Source organism: Oncorhynchus mykiss, chromosome 23 (assembly GCF_013265735.2).
Source record: "Oncorhynchus mykiss isolate Arlee chromosome 23, USDA_OmykA_1.1, whole genome shotgun sequence".
NCBI lineage: Eukaryota > Metazoa > Chordata > Actinopteri > Salmoniformes > Salmonidae > Oncorhynchus > Oncorhynchus mykiss.
Genome location: NC_048587.1, coordinates 54,319,924 through 54,341,561, shown reverse-complemented (window position 1 = coordinate 54,341,561; position 21,638 = coordinate 54,319,924). Strand labels below are relative to the sequence as shown.

At 40.4% G+C, this 21,638-nt stretch overlaps 1 protein-coding gene across 5 annotated transcripts in view; it reads right to left on the bottom strand.

The window, feature by feature from the left end:
* The window catches only part of LOC110502979 (regulator of G-protein signaling 17), a 32,712-nt gene extending 20,860 nt beyond the window's left edge, over window positions 1–11,852 (bottom strand). For 2 of the 5 annotated variants that reach the window (XM_036960803.1, XM_036960802.1), the window contains exons 1-2: window positions 11,654–11,852; window positions 2,949–3,005 (exon numbers count right to left, since the gene is read on the bottom strand). In XM_036960803.1, the coding sequence (XP_036816698.1) occupies window positions 2,949–3,005; window positions 11,654–11,692 (96 nt within the window). In that variant the 5' untranslated portion in view covers window positions 11,693–11,852. Of the gene's footprint in view, window positions 1–2,810; window positions 3,085–11,653 lie in introns of all 5 variants that reach the window. The other 3 variants (XM_021581334.2, XM_036960804.1, XM_021581335.2) reach the window with 3 other exon arrangements.
* Window positions 11,853–21,638: the final 9,786 nt, after the last annotated feature.

The following is a 21,638-nucleotide window of genomic DNA, read 5'->3' as shown; positions in this document are numbered from 1 at the left end:
AATTTTACATTAGTTTATCTAGGAAATATTTTTTTATACTCTATTTCTTGAAATGCATTGTTGGTTAAGGGATTTTAAGTAAGCATTTCACGATAAGGTCTACCTACACCTGTTGTATTCGGCGCATGTGACAAATACAATTTGATTTGAATATCTCCATTGTGAGAGCCAACAAAAGTAGGATACAAAGTCAAATGTTTTACTTCCTATCAAGCACATTCGGTCAATCAACCCAAAAAATTAGGAGCCTATTGGGAACATCCCTAGTAAATAAGACGAGCAAACGTAAAAAGATGTGAGCCAACAATGAAAACATTCTGGTACAATCACCACAATTATTAACATCCTGGTGCTGAATGGTACAATAATGCTTGTTTCAAATCAATCCCAAAGAACAGATTATAATTATAATTATCATAATCTGGGTGTGGAGCACGAGCCCCAAGTAGTAATAGAGATTATATATTTAGGCTAACCTTTAAAAATACATACTTTTCATTTGAATCCAAAAACTATTAAATAAAGGATCATCTTACCTGCAAAGTCATCATTCAACTTTTGCCCCTTATTTATGGACACTATCAATGACCAGTGAGGAGGTTTCCTGTCTCTCTGAGTAGCCTAAACTTTAACATCCATGATGATACATGGACCAATAGGCCAAATATGCAAATCCTGAGTTGACCACTTGAGCAGCCATCGGTTATTCACCTTCTACCGGTGGAAAACATGCACATTGATGCAAAATACAGTGACAAACACCTTTGTTCTAGCTGGGGACACGTCCACGCCACTGAAAAGAAATGCAAATAAACTCTCCATGTGGAAACACAAATATAGGCTTAGCCAAAGAACCTCCTTTTCATTCTGCAACTCCATCACGTTTTGGCCAGGATGAATTTTTTACTGTATTTCTACTGTCAAACTACAGTGAGGAGAATTTATATTTCATTAGCCATTTGGGAAATGTACTGTCTTTGATCTTGCTATAGGACGATAAAGAGAAAATTACCGACACTAACATTGCCTTCCTCGTTTTGCGTACGTCGCAAAAGTTTGAGTGATTTTCGTACACAACATTCTTATAGATTTTTCGAAAACCATTATTTGGTCAAAAGTAATAACTTATGCATTATGTTGATTCCTGCTATGAGAGTATATGCTTGTGCCTGTTTCGCTGTTGGCTGCTGTGTGAGAGCTACTCTCACTCCCCCTCCCCTTGTGCACACAGTGGAGGGAGAGATGCAGTCCTACAACGTTTTTGTAGGACATTAGCCTACATTTACTGATTGATTAATCAATTAGCCTACATGTCTATACAGCAACAATATCATATTCAGAGTTAACAGTCTAGAGAAGTGTTGAGTTCCCCCTTCTTCAGGTGGTGAATAAAACAGCCTTTAGGCCAATAACGACAAAGAGGTTGGCAAATTCTCTATAGAACTAGAAATTAAATATTCTAATTCTGGATCCTATTTTTGACAGGTTGCACATCGAAACATAAATCCTGATTTCCCTGGATATGTTAAATGAAATAGCTAACTTTGAGGCTACCATCTGTTATCTTACTTGGCACTGAAAACGTTTGTCTTGAGCCCTGCCGCTAATGTAAGGTAACGGTCCATTAAAATACTGATTGTTTTATCGTTGCATTGTTATCGAGCCAAATAGTAACCTTTACCCCCCCCAAAAAATGGTATTGTAAATTATTGCTGAATTATAGTTATCACAACAACAAAAAAAGGGTACATTTGTTGTCCATATCGCCCAGCTCTAAGTACAAAATACAGCAGAGGAGGGATATTGGACTTACTTTCCTCAATGGGCCTTGGTTGGTTGTTTCAGTGGGAAGATCCAGAAAGTATTTTGTAGTTGCCATTCCTTAATAGTGTGCTCTCAGTACTGGTCACTCATAGCAGAAAAAAATATTTTGTTCAATGGCAAATATGATTATCTTTTTAAATCTAAAAGCTAATTTACTCATTATTAACAGCTGGTGATCCTAGCCAGGCCTGCATCTTACATTTGAGGTGAAGGCTTAAAAATGGGGCTAGTAGGTTAATGTTGGCTTAATATGGTTAGTAGGGCACTATAGGCGTAATTGGGCTAGCAGGGTAATGTAGACCCAATAGGCTTAGTAGGGTAATGTAGACTCAATAGGCTTAGTAGGCTAATGTAGACTCAATAGGCTTAGTAGGCTTAGTAGGGTAATGTAGACCCAATAGGCTTAGTAGGGTAATGTAGCCTCAATAGGCTTAGCAGGGTAATGTAGACTCAATAGGCTTAGTAGGGTAATGTAGCCTCAATAGGCTTCGCAGGGTAATGTAGTCTCAATAGGCTTAGTAGGGTAATGTAGCCTCAATAGGCTTAGCAGGGTAATGTAGACTCAATAGGCTTAGCAGGGTAATGTAGGTTTAATAGGGTTAATAGGCTTAGCAGGGTAATGTAGGCTTAATATGGTTAATAGGCTTAGCAGGGTAATGTAGGCTTAATAGGGTTAATAGGCTTAGCAGGGTCATGTAGGCTTAATAGGGTTAATAGGGTACTGTAGGCTTAATTAATAGGGCCGATTTAAAGCAGCCTCCAAGGGTCCCGGCCCTCCTGCCACTCTCCAGTCTCTACCCATACTGCAAACATTATTCCAGAGCAATTTATAGGAGTCTGTCAGATGCATACAGCTGAATAGAATTTTGAGAATTCAAATAGGAGCATACTGAATTTCCTTAAATGGTGGCCAGTATATGTAGGATGAAACTTAGCATTCACATTCACTACTATAAGGTCATGGAACTCTGCCCTAAGTAACCTACCATGATAATTAGTCAGTTGTTTCCACAGACAGACACGGCAGGAGAGTCATGGCGCTGAGGTAAGTGGTTGGTTGAACTTGGGTGGGTTCAGAAGTAAAGCACTAGGGTGTGTCTACAGAGCAGTATCGTTGTTCTCACCATCACTGATGGAGGGCCAGGTGGTGAGGAGGGAGGAGGAGGACAGCAGTCTCCGCCCTGGGTCTCAGCAGAGCTCAGGGACTCAGTGGGTGGACCATTTGCAGTGTTGCGTGCAAGGGGAGCAAAAATATACCATCTGAGAAAAATAACAGAAATACAGTGCATAGTAATATTGTACAGACAGAGAGTAAGTTTATATTAACCTTTGACCATTAGGCCAGGAGTGTCAAACTCAATTCCTGGAGGACCTTGTGTCAAGGTAATTGATTAGTTAGGAACTCCCTTCACCTAGTAGTCTAGGTCTTAATTGGTTAAAAATAAAAAATAAAATAAGTGGAAACATGGCCCTCCAGGATTTGAGTTTGCCACCCCTGCATTAGGCCTACTTTTCACTCTGTGTTGATGAACTCCACCACAAATCCTGGTCGGTCTCTTATTCGACACCTCCAAAAATGAAACTGTGCATAATGGAGGCAATAGTCTAACAGTTTTCAAAAGTGACTGTTCTCACATGTGAGTTGTGTTTCACAGTTTTAGGCTAGCTATAGCCTGGGCCTATACTGCAGAACTACTGCAAACACATGACTGCAGAGGTCTAGATGGTCATATCCATGACAACTACAGAGATCCTTTCTCATCTGGTTCCTAACATGGCCTGGGGAGAGCCACTGACAGACCTCAGCAAGGCAGGGTACTATACAGAGGATCAGGAGGTTCACAATAAACACTTTATTCCATATACTTACAAGTCAAAGTTAACTCTGTCAGGAAAAAGTGTCTACTGGCCTAGGAATTTCAATCTGTCCCACTGCTATTTCTGATCCTCTGTATAGTACCCTCCAATCTGGCCCACTGCCAATTCAGCACCCTCTCCTCCAATCTGGCCAACTGCTATTTCAGAACCCTCTCCTCCAATCTGTCCCACTGCTATTTCAGATCCTCTGTATAGTACCCTCCAATCTGTCACACTGCTATTTCAGCACCCTCTCCTCCAATCTGGCCCATGGCTATTTCAGCACCCTCTCCTCTATACTTCAGGTCCTATCCAATAAACAAAAAATAGACATACAGTACCAGTCAAAAGTTTGAACACACCTACTCATTCAAGGGTTGTTCTTTATTTTTTACATTGTAGAATAATAATGAAGACATCAAAACTATTAAATAACAGTTACCAAAAAAATTGTTAAACAAATCTAAATATATTTTATATTTGAGATTCTTCACAGTAGCCATTGTTTGCCTTGACAGCTTTGCATACTCTTGGCATTCTCTCAACCAGCTTCATGAGGTAGTCACCTGGAATGCTTTTCCAACATTCTTGAAGGAGTGCCCACATATGCTGAGCATTTTTTGGCTGCTTTTCCTTCACTCCAACTGATCCCAAACCATCTCAATTGGGTTGAGGTCAGGTGATTGTGGAGGCTAGGTCATTTGATGCAGCACTCCATCACTCTCCTTGGTAAAATAGCCTTTACACAGCCTGGAGGTGTGTTTTGGGTCATTGTCCAGTTGAAAAACAAATGATATTGGGACTAAGTGCAAACCAGATGGGATGGTGTATCGCTGCAGGATGCTGTGGTAGCCATGCTAGTTAAGTGTGCCTTGAATTCTAAGTAAATCACAGACAGTGTCAACAGCAAAGCAACCCCACACCTCTTCCTTCATGCTTCATGGTGGGAACCACACATACGAAGATCCTCCGTTCGCCTACTCTGCATCTCACAAAGACACAGCGGTTGGAACCAAACATCTCAGATTTAGACTCAGACCAAAGGACACATTTTTACTGGTCTAATGTTCATTACTCATGTTTCTTGGCCCAAGCAAGCCTCTTCTTCTTATCGGTGTCCTTTAGTAGTGGCTTCTTTGCAGCAATTCAACCATGAAGGCCTGATTCACGCAGTCTCCTCTGAACAGTTGATGTTGAGGTGTGTCTGTTAATTGAACTCTGCAATGCATTTATTTGGGCTGCAATTTCTGAGGCTGGTAACTCTATTGAACTTATCCTCTGCAGCAGAGGTAGCTCTAGGTCTTCCTTTCCAGTGGCAGTCCTCATGAGAGCCAGTTTCATCATAGCACATGATGGTTTTTGCGACTGCACTTGAAATTTTCCGGATTGACAGACCTTCATGTCTTAAAGCAATGGACTGTCATCTCACTTTGCTTATTTGAGCTGTTCTTGCCATAATATGGAATTGGTATTTTACCAAATAGGGCTATCTTCTGTATACCAGCCTTACATTGTCACAATACAACTGATTGGCTCAAATGCATAAAGAAGGAAAGAAATTCCACAAAGCACACCTGTTAATTGAAATGCATTCCAGGCGACTACCTCATGAAGCTGGTTGAGAGAATGCCAAGAGTGTGCAAAGCTGTCATCAAGGCACATGGTGGCTACTTTGAAGAATCTCAAATAGAAAATATATTTGAATTTGTTTAACACTTTTTTGGTTACAACATGATTCCATAAGTGTTATTTCATAGTTTTAATGTCTTCACTATTATTCTACAATGTAGAAAATAGTACAAATAAAGAAAAACCCTGGAATGAGTAGGTGTGTCCAAACTTTTGACTGGTACTGTATGTGAAGAGTGGGACTACCCAAACGGTAGCCTAAGAAAATGTTCCACTAACAATAACATGCTGTTGCACAACCCCAGGACCTCTCCTCAGTCCCAACAGAGGACTCACATCCCCAGGACCTCTCCTCAGTCCCAACAGAGGACTCACATCCCCAGGACCTCTCCTCAGTCCCAACAGAGGACTCACATCCCCAGGACCTCTCCTCAGTCCCAACAGAGGACTCACATTCCCAGGACCTCTCCTCAGTCCCAACAGAGGACTCACATCCCCAGGACCTCTCCTCAGTCCCAACAGAGGACTCACATCCCCAGGACATCTCCTCAGTCCCAACAGAGGACTCACATCCCCAGGACATCTCCTCAGTCCCAACAGAGGACTCACATCCCCAGGACCTCTCCTCAGTCCCAATAGAGGACCGCTCTGAATAAGAGCATCTGCTAAATGTAAAAGTAGATCCACAAATGGGCACAATTATACATTTGCGCGCAGTCTAGGTAGCCTATGCCTACTTCTATGCATAAATCCGGTGCGTGTCCTTGCTCAATACTGACAAGACCCCCTCAAACAAAAGACAATGAGTAAATGGAATGAAATAAACTAAAACTTGTTCATCACAAGTGTAGCATAGGTTGTGAGCTCTGCAAAAAAACATGTCTACTCCGACAATGAGAACCGCAAAATACTGGCATAATAAAATAATGAATGCATTAACAGAAATGACCCTAACCAAACAAACATTGTAGATTGGAAATGGGGATTAACAGTAAATGTACTACTGGTGATGAGGAATTGATAGACTAACAATCAAAGAGCATACAATTCACACAATTAAATTGAATTGGTGCGCTTGAATTGGTGGGAGAGAGCACATTAGACACAACTTGTGCATCCCCTTCTACTTGACCTGACATTTCAAAGACACATTATCTTCACACATACTGTAGGCCTAAGGAATACACTTACAAAAGGTGTCATGTCCAAAGCAGTAGCTATTCTTTGAAAACAAATGCAATTTCACTTATTTGATCAACTTTATCAAATTGCTTGGCGTGCCAAGGCAAATACTGTCTTACTTGTCAGATGCCAGTCTTAAGAGTGATGGACTGTGCCATCCAAGCACGAATAATGGGGTCTCATGTGCCATGAAAAAAAAAGTGTCTACTCTACAATTGAATGTAATTTATTTATTTTTTAGTGTGTTGACCAACAGCCTATCAACTAAAACAATCGACTAGATGGGGTCAGCCCTACTTCATTAACATGTCAACTTCATAAACACTGGTGGATAGCTGTGAGTGGAAAAACAAGCTCTCTACTTCATTAACATGTCAACTTCATAAACACTGGTGGATAGCTGTGAGTGGAAAAACAAGCTCTCTACTTCATTAACATGTCAACTTCATAAACACTGGTGGATAGCTGTGAGTGGAAAAACAAGATATCTACTTCATTAACATCTCAACTTCATAAACACTGGTGGATAGCTGTGAGTGGAAAAACAAGCTCTCTACTTCATTAACATGTCAACTTCATAAACACTGGTGGATAGCTGTGAGTGGAAAAACAAGATCTCTACTTCATTAACATGTCAACTTCATAAACACTGGTGGATAGCTGTGAGTGGAAAAACAAGATATCTACTTCATTAACATCTCAACTTCATAAACACTGGTGGATAGCTGTGAGTGGAAAAACAAGCTCTCTACTTCATTAACATGTCAACTTCATAAACACTGGTGGATAGCTGTGAGTGGAAAAACAAGATATCTACTTCATTAACATCTCAACTTCATAAACACTGGTGGATAGCTGTGAGTGGAAAAACAAGCTCTGTGAGCCCTTTCAGGCAAGCTATGAAATATGACTGACTGAAAAAACCTATTTGAGACTTGGCCTCCTACTTCGTAATGTCCATAATGCATGCAGTTTTACTACTTTAACTGGTCAAATAAAGTCTGTACTCCAACATTTAGACATTAAGGATAATTTAGAATGTTTTTATTTTTTATGATCAGGTTGACTTTCCCAGGAAATTGACACGGTATAGTCCATCATCACTACAGTACCTGTCAATTAAATAGCTAGACTGGAATGAATGCATGGCCATTTTACATCATGGCTGTTTGTGTGATAGCCTATGGTCTTTTCTCAATTGGGCATAAGTCCGTCCTCTCCTTGGCTCCTCCATCCTTCTATCCTCTGTGGCGCAGAAACGGAGTTGCTATATTGTAGGAGTGTCAATACCATTGAGATATATATAGGACTCTAGATGGATATAATTAATTTAAGCATGGACATTGCCATCATTTTAAAGTAGTTAACTGTGTTGGGATTCTCATTAGAGGTCGACCGACTAATCGGAATGGCCGATTTCAAGTTTTCAAACAATCGGAAATCGGTATTTTTGGGCGCCGATTTTTTTTATACCTTTATTTAACCTTTATTTACCTTTATTTAACTAGGCAAGAACACATTCTTATTTTCAATGACGGCCTAGGAACGGTGGGTTAACTGCCTTGTTCAGGGACAGAACGACAGATTTTCACCTTGTCAGTTCGGGGGAACCAATCTTGCAACCTTACAGTTAACTAGTCCAATGCAATAACGGCCTGCCTCTCTCTCTCGTTGCACTCCACAAGGAGTTACGGAGTTACGCGAATGCAGTAAGCCACGGTAAGTTGCTAGCTAGCATTAAACTAATATTATAAAAAACAATTAATCATAATCACTAGTTAACTACACATGGTTGATGATATTACTAGATATTATCTAGCGTGTCCCTATCATCTGACTGAGCATACAAGCATACAAGTATCTAAGTATCTGACTGAGCGGTGGTAGGCAGACGCAGGCGCTTAAACATTCATTCAAACAGTACTTTTGTGCGTTTTGCCAGCAGCTCTTCGCTGTGCGTCAAGCATTGCGCTGTTTATGACTTCAAGCCTATCAACTCCCGAGATGAGGCTGGTGTAACCGAAGTGAAATGGCTAGCTAGTTAGTGCGCGCTAATAGCGTTTCAAACGTCACTCGCTCTGAGCCTTCTAGTAGTTGTTCCCCTTGCTCTGCATGGTTAACGCTGCTTCGATGGTGGCTGTTGTCGTTGTGTTGCTGGTTCGAGCCCAGGGAGGAGCGAGGAGAGGGACAGAAGCTATACTGTTACACTGGCAATACTAAAGTGCCTATAAGAACAATAGTCAATAGTCAAAGGTTAATGAAATACAAATGGTATAGAGGGAAATAGTCCTATAATTCCTATAATAACTACAACCTAAAACTTCTTACCTGGGAATATTGAAGACTCATGTTAAAAGGAACCACCAGCTTTCATATGTTCTCATGTTCTGAGCAAGGAACTGAAACGTTAGCTTTCTTACATAGCACATATTGCACTTTTACTTTCTTCTCCAACACTTTGTTTTTGCATTATTTAAACCAAATTGAATATGTTTCATTATTTACTTGAGGCTAAATAGATTTTATTGATGTATTATATTTAGTTAAAATAAGTGTTCATTCAGTATTGTTGTAATTGTCATTATTACAAATAAAAAATATTTTAAAAAATCTCCAATTAATCGGTATCAGCTTTTTTGGTCGGCATCGGCATTGAAAAATCATAAATCGGTCAACCTCTAATTCTTGTGGTTTGGTTTGATCAGTCAATGATCATAGCATTGCCTTCTTTAAATTGGTTTGCCTAGATAGTAAATGGCTTTGAGCTATATTACCGACATCTAGTGGCCACAGTAAATGACTGATACAGAAGATTTGTTTCAGGTTTCCAGCACTGCAGGTGGAGGTAAAGCACTAATATTAGTTTTATGCTTTTTTCAAACGCACAAATCTACTTTTAAAAAATGGAGGTAGCCTCAATGTCGCTGCCCATGCGGTCACAGTCGCCATAATGGCTCCGATACAAAGATTAGGCTAGTGCTCTATCTAATTCAATTGTCAATTTGTTAGAGATACTTCACCTAAATTATACTAGGCAAGTCAGTTAAGATCGAATTACTATTTACAATGACTGCCTACACCGGCCAAACCCTGACGACGCTGGGCCAATTGTGCGCCGCCCCATGGGACTCGCAATCAAGGCCGTTGTGATACAGCCTGGAATCGAACAAGGGTGTCTATAGCACTGAGATGCAGGGTGTGTTACTCTAGCACTGAGATGCAGTTCCTTAGTCCACTGCACCACTCGGGAGCTTCACAATCAACGTAAGATACACATATTATATCATCCCAAATGTGTTAGATGGTTTACCAAAACAATCTCAACAAACCATTTCTGTATGGACCTCTTTGGCAGTAGAATGGCCTTACTGAAAAGCTCAGTGAATTCAACATGGCACCGTCATAGGATGCCACCTTTGCAACAAGTCAGTCAGATTTCTACCCTGCTAGAGCTGCCCCGGTCAACTGTAAGTGCTGTTATTGTGAATTGTCTAGGAGCAACAACAGCTCAGCTGCGATGTCATTTCATTAAGTTCCTGAAGTACAGTTCTTGTGCGGAGGGAGGTTGCATCCCGTTCTGTAAGCCTGTGTGGTTTCCATGGCTGAGCAGCCGCACACAAGCCTAAGATTACCATGCACAATGCCAAGCGTCGACTGGTGTGGTGTAAAGCTCGCTGTCATTGGTCTCTGGAGCAGTGAAAACGTGTTCTATGGAGTGATGAATCACGCTTAATCATCTGGCAGTCCATTTGACAAATCTCAGTTTGGGGGATGCCTGGAGAACACTACCTGACCCAAAACATAGTGCCAACTGTACAGTTTGGTGGAGGAGGAATAATGGTCTGGGGCTGTTTCTCATGGTTCGGGCTAGGCCCCTTAGGGAAAGGGAAATATTAACACTACAGCATACAATGACATTCTAGACGATTCTGTGCTTCCAACATTGTGACAAAAGTTTGGGGAAGGCCCTTTCTTGTTTCAGCATGACAAAGTGAGGTCCATACATAATTGGTTTGTTGAGATCGGTGTGGAAGACCATCAAACACATTTGGGATGAATTGGAAAGCCAGGCCTAATCGCCCAACATCAGTGCCCAACCTCACTAATGCTCTTGCGGCTGAATGGAAGCAAGTCCCTGCCGCAATGTTCCAACATCTAGTGGAAAGCCTTCCCAGACAAGTGGAAGCTTTTATAGCAGCAATTTGGGGACCAACTCCATATTAATGCACATGATTTTGGAATGAGATGTTCGAAGAGCAGGTTTCTACATACTTTTGGTCATGTAGTGTACTTTCGGATGATTTGGACATAATACATGAAAAAACTGCTAATATTGGTCCCATGAATTAAATTGGATTTGTGCCACAAATGCTTAAATGTTAGCATGCAAAAACAGAGCCAAGCTGTTTCCTCTAAGGAGAAAAGCATATACACATTTAAAAGTATATGCTACCACTTTACACATGTAGTTTGGCATTCCACCTCTGTAAAGGTAATTTACCTGATGATGTGCTAGTGGAGGAGTCATTTCTAATGACTTCTAATGTTTCCAAGTTCCCTCTCTTCACAACCAATTGAGATTCTCCCCTTTTATTCCATTTGGAAACGGCAGGCTGGAGCGGTAGCCTAGTTCAGCCATACCAAGTAAACTGACTTGCTGCCAATTGGAATGTATGACATATTTAGCTAGTGAGCAGTGGTAAAATCGTACATTTTAGAACTAGCTAACTAAATACATTAAAAAGAATATCACATGCTTGCCATAATTTGCTAAAACATTCGCATCATAGCTGTCCTTGCCTGCAGCTCCTGGGGTGTTGTGCGTGGTTCTCTGTGATTCGAAGCATCTGCAGCTGTGATTCTGCACTAACTAGCTAGCTAAAACATTGCATGTAACGTTAGCTGCAAAGACAATCTGATTCTGCTTGGCAAGACACCGCATGATAATGCAAAACTAATAGAAAACTACGATAGCGCCTTATTGTCGCATCAACAAAAATAAGAATAACACCCAATTTCTGTATAGCTAGCTAACATTAGACCGTTCTCTCCTTTTCTGTGCTGCGAAGAAGAGCTATGAAGAGCTAGCTATGAAACTAGCATGGCTAGTGCTAGCTCGTGGGACATTTAACAGAAGAATGAAGAATATCCATAATCTTACCCTTTTAATTCTGGTTGTCAGTATTCTGTAGTGGTTCATTTATACGTGTTTTATGTTGATGCTTGTTAAATCGCACAGTAAAGATGCATCCTGCCTTATAATCTCCATCGGCGGTGTTTTTCTTCCATCCGCCCAACTTCAGCACCGACTCTGAGCCAGTGGACATACTGCGCAAGCGTGCTGCTGTCACTGTCAACTCACGCTGGCCAGGCTGCAGGGTGGGGAAAACTGAGTTGCTACATAGATTTTTCAAAGATGGAGGTAGTAATATTGAAGCATTTATTGTACGTTTCCTACTATCTTTGCCACATAGACAGCCACTGTCCCCGGTTAAAAAATTGCGACTTTGTAAATGAGGACGAATGACACGTCATGTGTTATATCACATGTTTCTTGTAACATAAGTGGTTACTTAAATTCTTTATCAAGTACTGAAAAAAGTGGGCTTGGTATGTGTATGTTAGAACATGTTTTGATGCCATGCAAGATCATCATCACTCTGTTGGGCACAGCCTTCAGCACTTTTACACAATATGTTGTTTTAGGTCTTTTTAAATATATTTAACATACAGTATGCCATTATAAATATCCCATAATTGAAGTATTCTTAATTGCCATAATAAATATAAAGAGTGGCTATTGCTGCCTACTTCTAAAGCTGCAGAGGCTTTAATTCTGTCACACATTTTCTGTAATTTGTTGGTTGTTCTATTTTTTAGGGTTCTCCTTGGTACACCTTGATGTAGCCTGAAAGATAGAAGGTAATTCTGAGCATTGGCTCGTCGTTGTTCAGGGATCTGAAACAAAAACATGTGTTTGCGTATGGGATATATGCAATACTTTCTCTGAGCCAAGTTGGCCAATTGTTAAGCTGTAGCAAAATATGAAGTATTCCCACCTTTAACATAATTGCTTTGTATTTTTATCTCTATTTGCAGGGGGTGTTTGTAATAATTTGGATATAAAATGGGAATGAGAGTTTTCTACACTGGAGATAAATAAGAGCCATGTGTGTTTTCAAGCCCCTCCATCACACTTTACTGGTAGTCTAATATCTGGGTATGAGGTATCATTGCCAGTGGACATTGCAGTTTCACCTTGTGAGAGATGGGAAGTGCAACAAATGTTTGCTCTAATCCTCCACTGGGAGGCATCAAAACCATGTTGCCTTCTCATTCCGAGAAATACAACTGGTGAATCATGCCTGTTGTTGAATGGGGGGTAATTGAAATGATCTACTAAAGTGCATAGTGTTACTGTATAATGTGACTCATTTAAAGAACAGCCTATATATTTCGTGCAACTCAAAGAGGCAATTATAGAAGCATTATTATATTCTAGAATTAATTTATAAAGCCTAATATAGACTAAACAATACAGTAGTTAAGTAACAGTGAATGTTGTTTCATTATGCCAAGTGGCATAAGAACATCAAAGACTTAGCCATCCTCTCCCAAACTGAGGAAACCTTCCACAAAAGAGGGTCTTAGACCAGACGATAGGCATGGTACAGAAAATTAAATAAACAAAACACTATCAAAAGTAAAACAGTCCCTACCACCCATCAACCCAGCACTGCTGCCCCCATTTTTACCAGCATGTCCTGCTCCAACTGTCCAACCCTGGGAAGTCTACAAAAAACTACAGAAGGTGAAAACCTGAAAGGCTTAACGGGGTTTGCTAATAAAGGAGTTTGCAAATTAATTGAGCGTGGACTACTGGCTGGCGTTCTTAACTTATCTCTACAAGAGGGCATTGTTCCTGACGAATGGAAAGAAGCTATAGAGGTCCCCTTACCTGAATCCAAGACATCTCACTAATCTTCTGAGCAAAGAGAGCTTTATCACTGATTGGGATCTTACCTATGTTTCTACGCCAGATTGACACCCAGCAGTATGGATGTCTTGGATAGTTACATCTGTGCTACTGACTTAGTCTGGCTTTAATTCTAGCATGTCTACAAATTAATCATTGATATGTTGGATTCACATCACCATCTCAACCAAAATCTAAGTTAAAGAATAGGACTAAATCAAATCAACACTTTATTGATAGTGCATTTAAAGTTTTATTTATTTAGTCTTATTCTTTAACTTAGATGTTTGTTTTTCCATTGGAATTCAGGTGGGCTTTTAGATGATTGAAAGCATAGTGATAACACATTGGAAATTCAACTAACTTTTGGCTGTCTTTTTGAGTGGATGAATATAGGTTGTAATCAAATCAAAGTCACAACCAAATATTATTACCCAATTATCCATGCTGAAATGACATAGTGTGCTCGGAGGGTAGTGTTCTTACAGACACTCCACAGTAAAGCACTCCATCCCACACCAGAACCCCTCTAATATCATAAGATGATCACTTGACCTACATGATGACTTGGGTGCAGAAACAATAAGATCCAAGGCCCAACATGACCCAGTAATAATGTGCATTGTTACCTTCAAATTATATTTCTTTATGATGGGGGAAAACAACTAACTTCCTGCAATTCTACACATTGTGCCATGGGGCAAAGAGGAACATTTGCAGTTTTATAGCTAATCTTATTCTATTCTACACATTTTGCCATGAAGCTGAGAGAAAATATTTCATTTTTAAAGCTAATTAAAATAAAAAATATGGGTGTGTTGACTGTGATAAACGCACTGGATTATGTGCTTCAACACCTGCATTGCTTGCTGTTTGGGATTATAGGCTGGGTTTCTGTACAGCATTTTGAGATATCAGCTGATGTACAGTATATATGTTTTTACATTGATTCAGATCCAGGAGGGGACCTTGAGAAATGTTTAACCATGGGTCCTGATTCTGTTCGCTGAATGCCTATTAGATAGGAGAGCCTCACAAATGTTTTTCTAAGACATTGACCTTAGAATACATTTTGAGACAGCAATTTATCCTCTGTATCTTGAAATATCACCCCAGGCCACACCCTTGTTAGAGTTTTCGATTTTAGGCTAAGAAAGATAATCCATACGGAGCTGTCGGGAGTTACTCTGCATGGCCGCAGAGTTGTGAAAGACCTTGTCATTTCGATTGATTCAGATGTCATTTTCGATACACATAACAAAACCATTTCAAATGTTCTGTGGTTGACTTTGCTTTTTGTCTTCCAGCCTTTTAAGAAGGATCCACCTAGGATTGACTTGGTCGGTCTATGTCATGGAGGTGTTCCTAATGTTTGTACACTCAGTGTAGATCTACCTGTCTACACTGTTAATGAGGCATACAGCATTTCTTCATATACAGTACCTTTGGAAATTATTAAGACACCTTGACTTTTTCCACATTTTGTTAGGTTACAGCCTTATTTTAAAATTGATTTAAAACATGTCTTTATCTACACACACAACACCCCATGATGACAAAGAAAAAACAGGCTTTTAGAAATGTCAAAACTATTTTTTTTAAATTAAAAACTGAAATATCACATTTCCATAAGTATTCAGACCCTTTACTCTGTACTTTGTTGAAGCACAGCCTTGAGTCTTCTTGGGTATGACGTTACTATAACGTATACGCTGGGAGTCGAAAAACAAGTTCAGGTGGTGAGTTTAATAATAAATGGAACATAGACCAATAAAAGAACCACGAGTAGTGTATAGACATGAAACACATAGTCAATATTGCCTGGGGAATGGAACTAAGGAAGTGACAGATATAGGGGAGGTTATCAGTGAAGTGATGGAGTCCAGGTGTGACGTGACAGCTACAAGCTTGGCACACCTGTATTTTGGGAGTTTCTCCCATTCTCCTCCGCAGATCCTCTAAAACTCTATCAGGTTGGATGGGGAGCGTTGCTACCGGGCTCTGGCTGGGCCACTCCTGCGTTGTCTTGACCTTGTGTTTAGGGTCGTTGTCTTGTTGGACGGTGAACCTTTGCCTCAGTCTGAGGTCCTGAGCAGGTTTTCATCAAGGATCTCTCTGTACTTTGATTTGTTCATCTTTCCCTCGATCCTGACTAGTCCCCTAGTCCCTGCCACTGAAAAACATCCCAACAGCATGATGCTGCCACCATGCTTCTCAGTAGGGATGGTGCCAGGTGTCCTCCAGACGTGGCTCTTGCCATTTAGGCCAAAGAGTTCAATCTTGGTTTCATCAGACCAGAGAATCTTGTTTCTCGTGGTCTGAGAGTCTTTTAGGTGCCTTTTGGAAAACTCCAAGCGGGCTGTCATGCCTTTTATTGAGGATGGCTTCCATCAGGCTACTCTACCATAAAAGCCTGATTGGTGGAGTGCTGCAGGGATGGTTGTCCTTCTGGAAGGTTCTCCCATCTGAACAGAAAAACTCCAGAGCTCTGTCAGAGTGGCCATCGGGTTCTTGTTCACCTCCCTGACCAAGGCCCTAATCCCCCGATTTCTCAGTTTGGCTGGTCGGCCACCACTAGGAAGAGTCTTGGTGGTTCCAAACTTATTCTATTTAAGAATGACGGAGGCCACTGTTTTCTTGGGGACCCTCAACGCTGCAGAAATGTTTTGGTACCCTTCCCCAGATATGTGCCTCGACACAATCTTGTCTCTGAGCTCTACGGACAATTCCTTCGACCTCATGGCTTGGTTTTTGCTCTGACATGAACTGTCAACTATGGGACCTTATGGGACAGGTGGGACATGTGTGTGCCTTTCCAATGTTTTATTTTTTAAAATTGAACCTTTATTTATCAAGGCAAGTCAGTTAAGAACAAATTCTCATTTACAATGACGGCCTACCCCGACCAAACCCGGACGACGACAACGCTGGGCCAATTGTGCACCGCCCTATGGGACTCTCAATCACGGCCGGATGTTATACAGCCTGGAATTGCACCAAGGACTGTAGTGACGCCTCTTGCACTGAGATGCAGTGCCTTAGACCACTGTGCCACTCAGGAGCCCAAATCATGTCCAATCACGAACCCAATTTCGAGTCTCATATCAAAGGGTCTGAATACTTGTGTAAAGAAGATATCTGTTTTTTTATTTGTAATAAATTTGCAAAAAATTCTAAATCCTGTTTTCACTTTGTCATTATTGGGTATTGTATGTAGATTGCTGAGGGTTTGAAAAAAATCTATTTTAGAATAAGGCTGTAACGTAACAAAATGTGGAAATAGTCAAGGGGTCTGAATATTTTCCAAATGCACTGTATGGAAGACTTTATTAACATATGGATTAATTGATGCATCAAATGTATCACATAACTGGTAAGTACTCACAAGGAAAGAGGAATAAAGGATGGATTTGTTTCAAGTCGATGAAAATGAAATACTAAGGATGCTTAGTACAAAACACAAGTCGCCTTTATTGCTTTTAGCAATGCAGTTAGCAAACATAATTTTCAATATCTTTCAACTCTCTAACAAAATATAAGATAACTCTGATTTCTATGTTTTGCTCTGGCTATTCCTTCATGAACATCTCACATTTATTTCAGTCTGATGAAGCTGTCACCGTGACAACGCTGGCACCTAAGGCCCACTCATTACCATTTTAAGCTGCATAAAATTGAAAGCATAATTGTTAATCCATTATAGCACTGAATGGATTTTTATTGAAAACTTCACTTGAAATACAAAATTGCACTCCGCTGTACAGACCAACAACCCTGCACTTTGCAATACTTTCACAAACGTACAATGCAGCACATAAAACGACATCATGGATTATTTTTCAGAAGGTTACATAGGATAATGTGTTCAAAGAGAGAAATTAAATTAGTTTTCCCAAAAAATGTTGATATGGTCTTACTTGCTGTTTTGGCAGATTAAATGACAACACATGATGGATTATGTATTTGACAGAGGCAGCAGATTTCCAGTGGCTCATCACACCTTTATAACTTAACTTCCACTCAAAAACTATTTTTGGGGATGTTTTCAGTGATTAGTCCCAAAATGTTTTGCAAATCAGCAGTTAAGTTTTCAAGATATTGAAATTTCAAGAACTGAAGTATCACCAGCCACATCACCATGATGATGTGTTTTGGATCATATGATGTATTTTGCATCATTATGATGACGTAGGAATGACTGTAACGGTTTTCTAGGTGTGAAGGAGAGTCGGACCAAAATGCAGCGTGTAGATTGCGATCCATGTTTAATGAACGAACGTAAAACACAAATCAATAACAAACACTACAAAACAAAGAACGAAAACCGAAACAGCCTATACTTGTGTAAACTAACACTGCGACAGGACCAACGCCACATTGGACATCAAGACACTAAGGACAATCACCCACAAACACACAGTGAAACCCAGGCTACCTAAATATGGTTCCCAATCAGAGACAATGACTAACACCTGCCTCTGATTGAGAACCATATCAGGCCAGACATAGAAATAGACAAACAAGATATCCAACATAGAATGCCCACCCAGCTCACGTCCTGACCAACACTAAAACAAGGAAAACACACACGAACGATGGTCAGAACGTGACAATGACTTTATTTTTCCAGAAGGAACTTCAGTTGGGGCAAGTCGGATAGGATAAAAATAAAGATATATATTGTAAACATATGAACAGCAACATTCACACATGACAGATGCTAATGCTGACAAGATATATACAAGATAAAGTCACACAAATCTGTTTCATTTAAAAGCTGTGCAATGCAAGATAAATGTAGGTCACACAATACCTGTATATGTTCATTTAAAAGCCATACTGATACCACTATAGAACTGTTAGTGGCTCTCTTGGTTTTATGAGTTAAAGAACAGAGTCTGCTCCGCGATGGCCGTTACATTTGAGTCTTTTAGCAGACACTCTCATCCAGAGCGACTTACAGTAGCGGTTAGGGTAAATGCCTTGCTCAAGAGTTTTCACCTAATCGGTTTAGGGATTCAAACCAGCAACCTCTCGGTTACTGGCCTAATGCGCTTTAACCGCTAGGCTACCTTACCTACTACATTGGTTGTTTAGTGAATGTGTAAGATCCACAATTATTTATTTACCCCTCTTACGTGTGCAGTCTTTGTAAATGTCTCGGAGAACCTGTTGATTTCTCCCTACAATCTTACCACTGACCTGCGGTATTGTGACTTGCCCAAGTGAGGGAGCCAAACCAGGCAACTACAATAAATGTTAAGACAGGTTCAATAAAACATCTATAAAAGGACTGTAAAACATATACTAATACTCAGCCTAAGTTTAGGCAGGATGTACAGTCTTGACTGATATTTAGATAACAGGAAGTACAGTCTTGACTGATATTTAGATAACAGGAAGTACAGTCTTGACTGATATTTAGATAACAGGAAGTACAGTCTGGACTGACATTTAGATAGCAGGAAGTACAGTCTGGACTGACATTTAGATAACAGGAAGTACAGTCTTGACTGATATTTAGATAACAGGAAGTACAGTCTTGACTGATATTTAGATAACAGGAAGTACAGTCTGGACAGACATTTAGATAACAGGAAGTACAGTCTGGACTGACATTTAGATAGCAGGAAGTACAGTCTGGACTGACATTTAGATAACAGGAAGTACAGTCTGGACTGACATTTAGGTAACAGGAACTATAGTCTGGACTGACATTTAGATAACAGGAAGTACAATCTGGACTGACATTTAGATTACAGGAAGTACAGTCTGGACAGACGTTTAGATAACAGGAAGTACAGTCTGGACTGACATTTAGATTACAGGAAGTACAGTCTGGGCAGACGTTTAGATAACAGGAAGTACAGTCTGGACTGACATTTAGATTACAGGAAGTACAGTCTGGACAGACGTTTAGATAACAGGAAGTACAGTCTGGACTGACATTTAGATAACACTCCCCCACAAAGTTCAGCTTGTTGTCAACTATCGTAGTGAGGTACTTACACTCCTCCACCTGTTCTATGCTCCGGTCACCAATGGTATAGCCTCAAAAGCTGTTTAAACTTTAATTTTGATTACATAGATGGCCAGTTCTTGCATCCATAGCTCTGTCAATGAATTTGAGAGTGGTTACATTTATCCAGCCTCATCCCTCAGCTATTTACCAAAACAGTGGCAGTGTGACAGCTTTTTTAATGTTTGAACTGCAGACTGCCTGACATTAACCATGGTCCCTCCATAACCCGAACATCCTGACCTGAATAGTTCTGCATGAGAGCATCCTGACGAGGACATTCGATGACATTAAAGATCACTTGTGACATCATCCCCTCAGTGACATCGTCTTTAACGTCCATCATCTTTAACAACTCCTATTGTTCAATGACTCAGACTCACTGAAGGAATTGTTTTGAAATGAAGCAAGTAATGTAAATTAAATTACTTGGCCATTTCAAAACTTTCCTTCAGCGATTCTTTCTCTGAGAGCAGCATGATGATTCCGCAGCATTTAGGAGAGTCATCCATTTTTCTGAACACAATGATTCAAAATGAAAGAGAAACAGTTGCATGCAAGCTGAGTAAATGCTAAAGATTGCAAACTAAAAACTATTATAAATTTTTATTATTGTGGAGCTAACAAGTTTCTATTTTGCCATAATCCCTTTGGTTTTACTGAGTGTCGTCCATCATCCCCTTGGATTTACTGAGTGTCGTCCATCACCCCCTTTGTTTTATTGAGTGTCGTCCATCATCCCCTTGGTTTTACTGAGTGTCGTCCATCATCCCCTTGGTTTTACTGAGTGACGTCCATTATCCCCTTGGTTTTACTGAGTGTCGTCCATCATCCCCTTGGTTTTACTGAGTGTCGTCCATCATCCCCTTGGTTTTACTGAGTGTAGTCCATCATCCCCTTGGTTTTACTGAGTGTCGTCCATCATCCCCTTGGTTTTACTGAGTGTCGTCCATCATCCCCTTGGTTTTACTGAGTGTCGTCCATCATCCCCTTGGTTTTACTGAGTGTCGTCCATCATCCCCTTGGTTTTACTGAGTGGTGTCCATCATCCCCTTGGCAACATGACTACATGGCACCATGACTACATGACAACATGACTACATGCCTACATGACTACATGCCTACATGACTATATGACATGACCGCATGACTACACGACAACACATTTTGCAGCTTCCCATTTGCACTCTCTCTGCCTTAAAAACATTTGAATGTTTAGCATAAATCCCCTGTTTACATAATGATCTCTTTATTCTTCCTACACCTCAGTAATATACATCCTTCTCATCATAGGGCATGTCTCCTAATAGTGAGAACATAATTTATTATTGAGGACACTCACTGTGCTTTAAACAACAACATTCTTCTGACATGCAATTTCTTCTTGCAGATTTTCTCTGACTAGCCAAATCCAATCCCATTTTCAAATATATGAGTTGCATTAACACATTGTCTTATGTATTATTCATTTTTCCACTTTCAGAGAGAGAGAGAGAGAATGAAAGAGAAAGAAAGAGAGTGAGAGAAAGAGACAGAGAGAGACAGAGAGAGCGAGAGGGTGTGCGAATCCCTTTTATTTGTTGGAGAACATGTGGTTAGGGGTGAGGACATGAGCCTTCACAACAGCCACCTTCTTGAGAGTGTCATGGACTTGGTCTAGAATGGGTTTGACTTGGTTCTTGGGTTTGGCGATGGATTAGCTGAAGATCTGTGGGTGACAACCTTTAATCACCCCATGTCTGTCCCGTTCTGACCTTAGTTCCTTTTTTATGTCTTTGTGTTAGGCTGGTCAGGGTGTGAGTTGGGTGGGTAGTCTATGTTCCTTTTTCTATGTTGTTATATTTCTATGTGTTTGGCCTAGTATGGTTCTCAATCAGAGGCAGGTGTCGTTCGTTGTCTCTGATTGAGAATAATACTTAGGTAGCCTGTTTTCCCCATTTTGGTTGTGGGTGTTTCATTTCTGTTTAGTGTCTGTTCACCTGGCAGAACAGTTTCGTTTTCGCTTTGTTGTTATTTTGTTGTAGTGTTCAGTTTTTTTCAATTAAAATATGACGAACACTTAGCACGCTGCATTTTGGTCCTCCTCTCCTTCCACCAATGAGAATCGTTACAATGTCCATGGGGTGATTAAATTACATTTGCAAGCCTGAT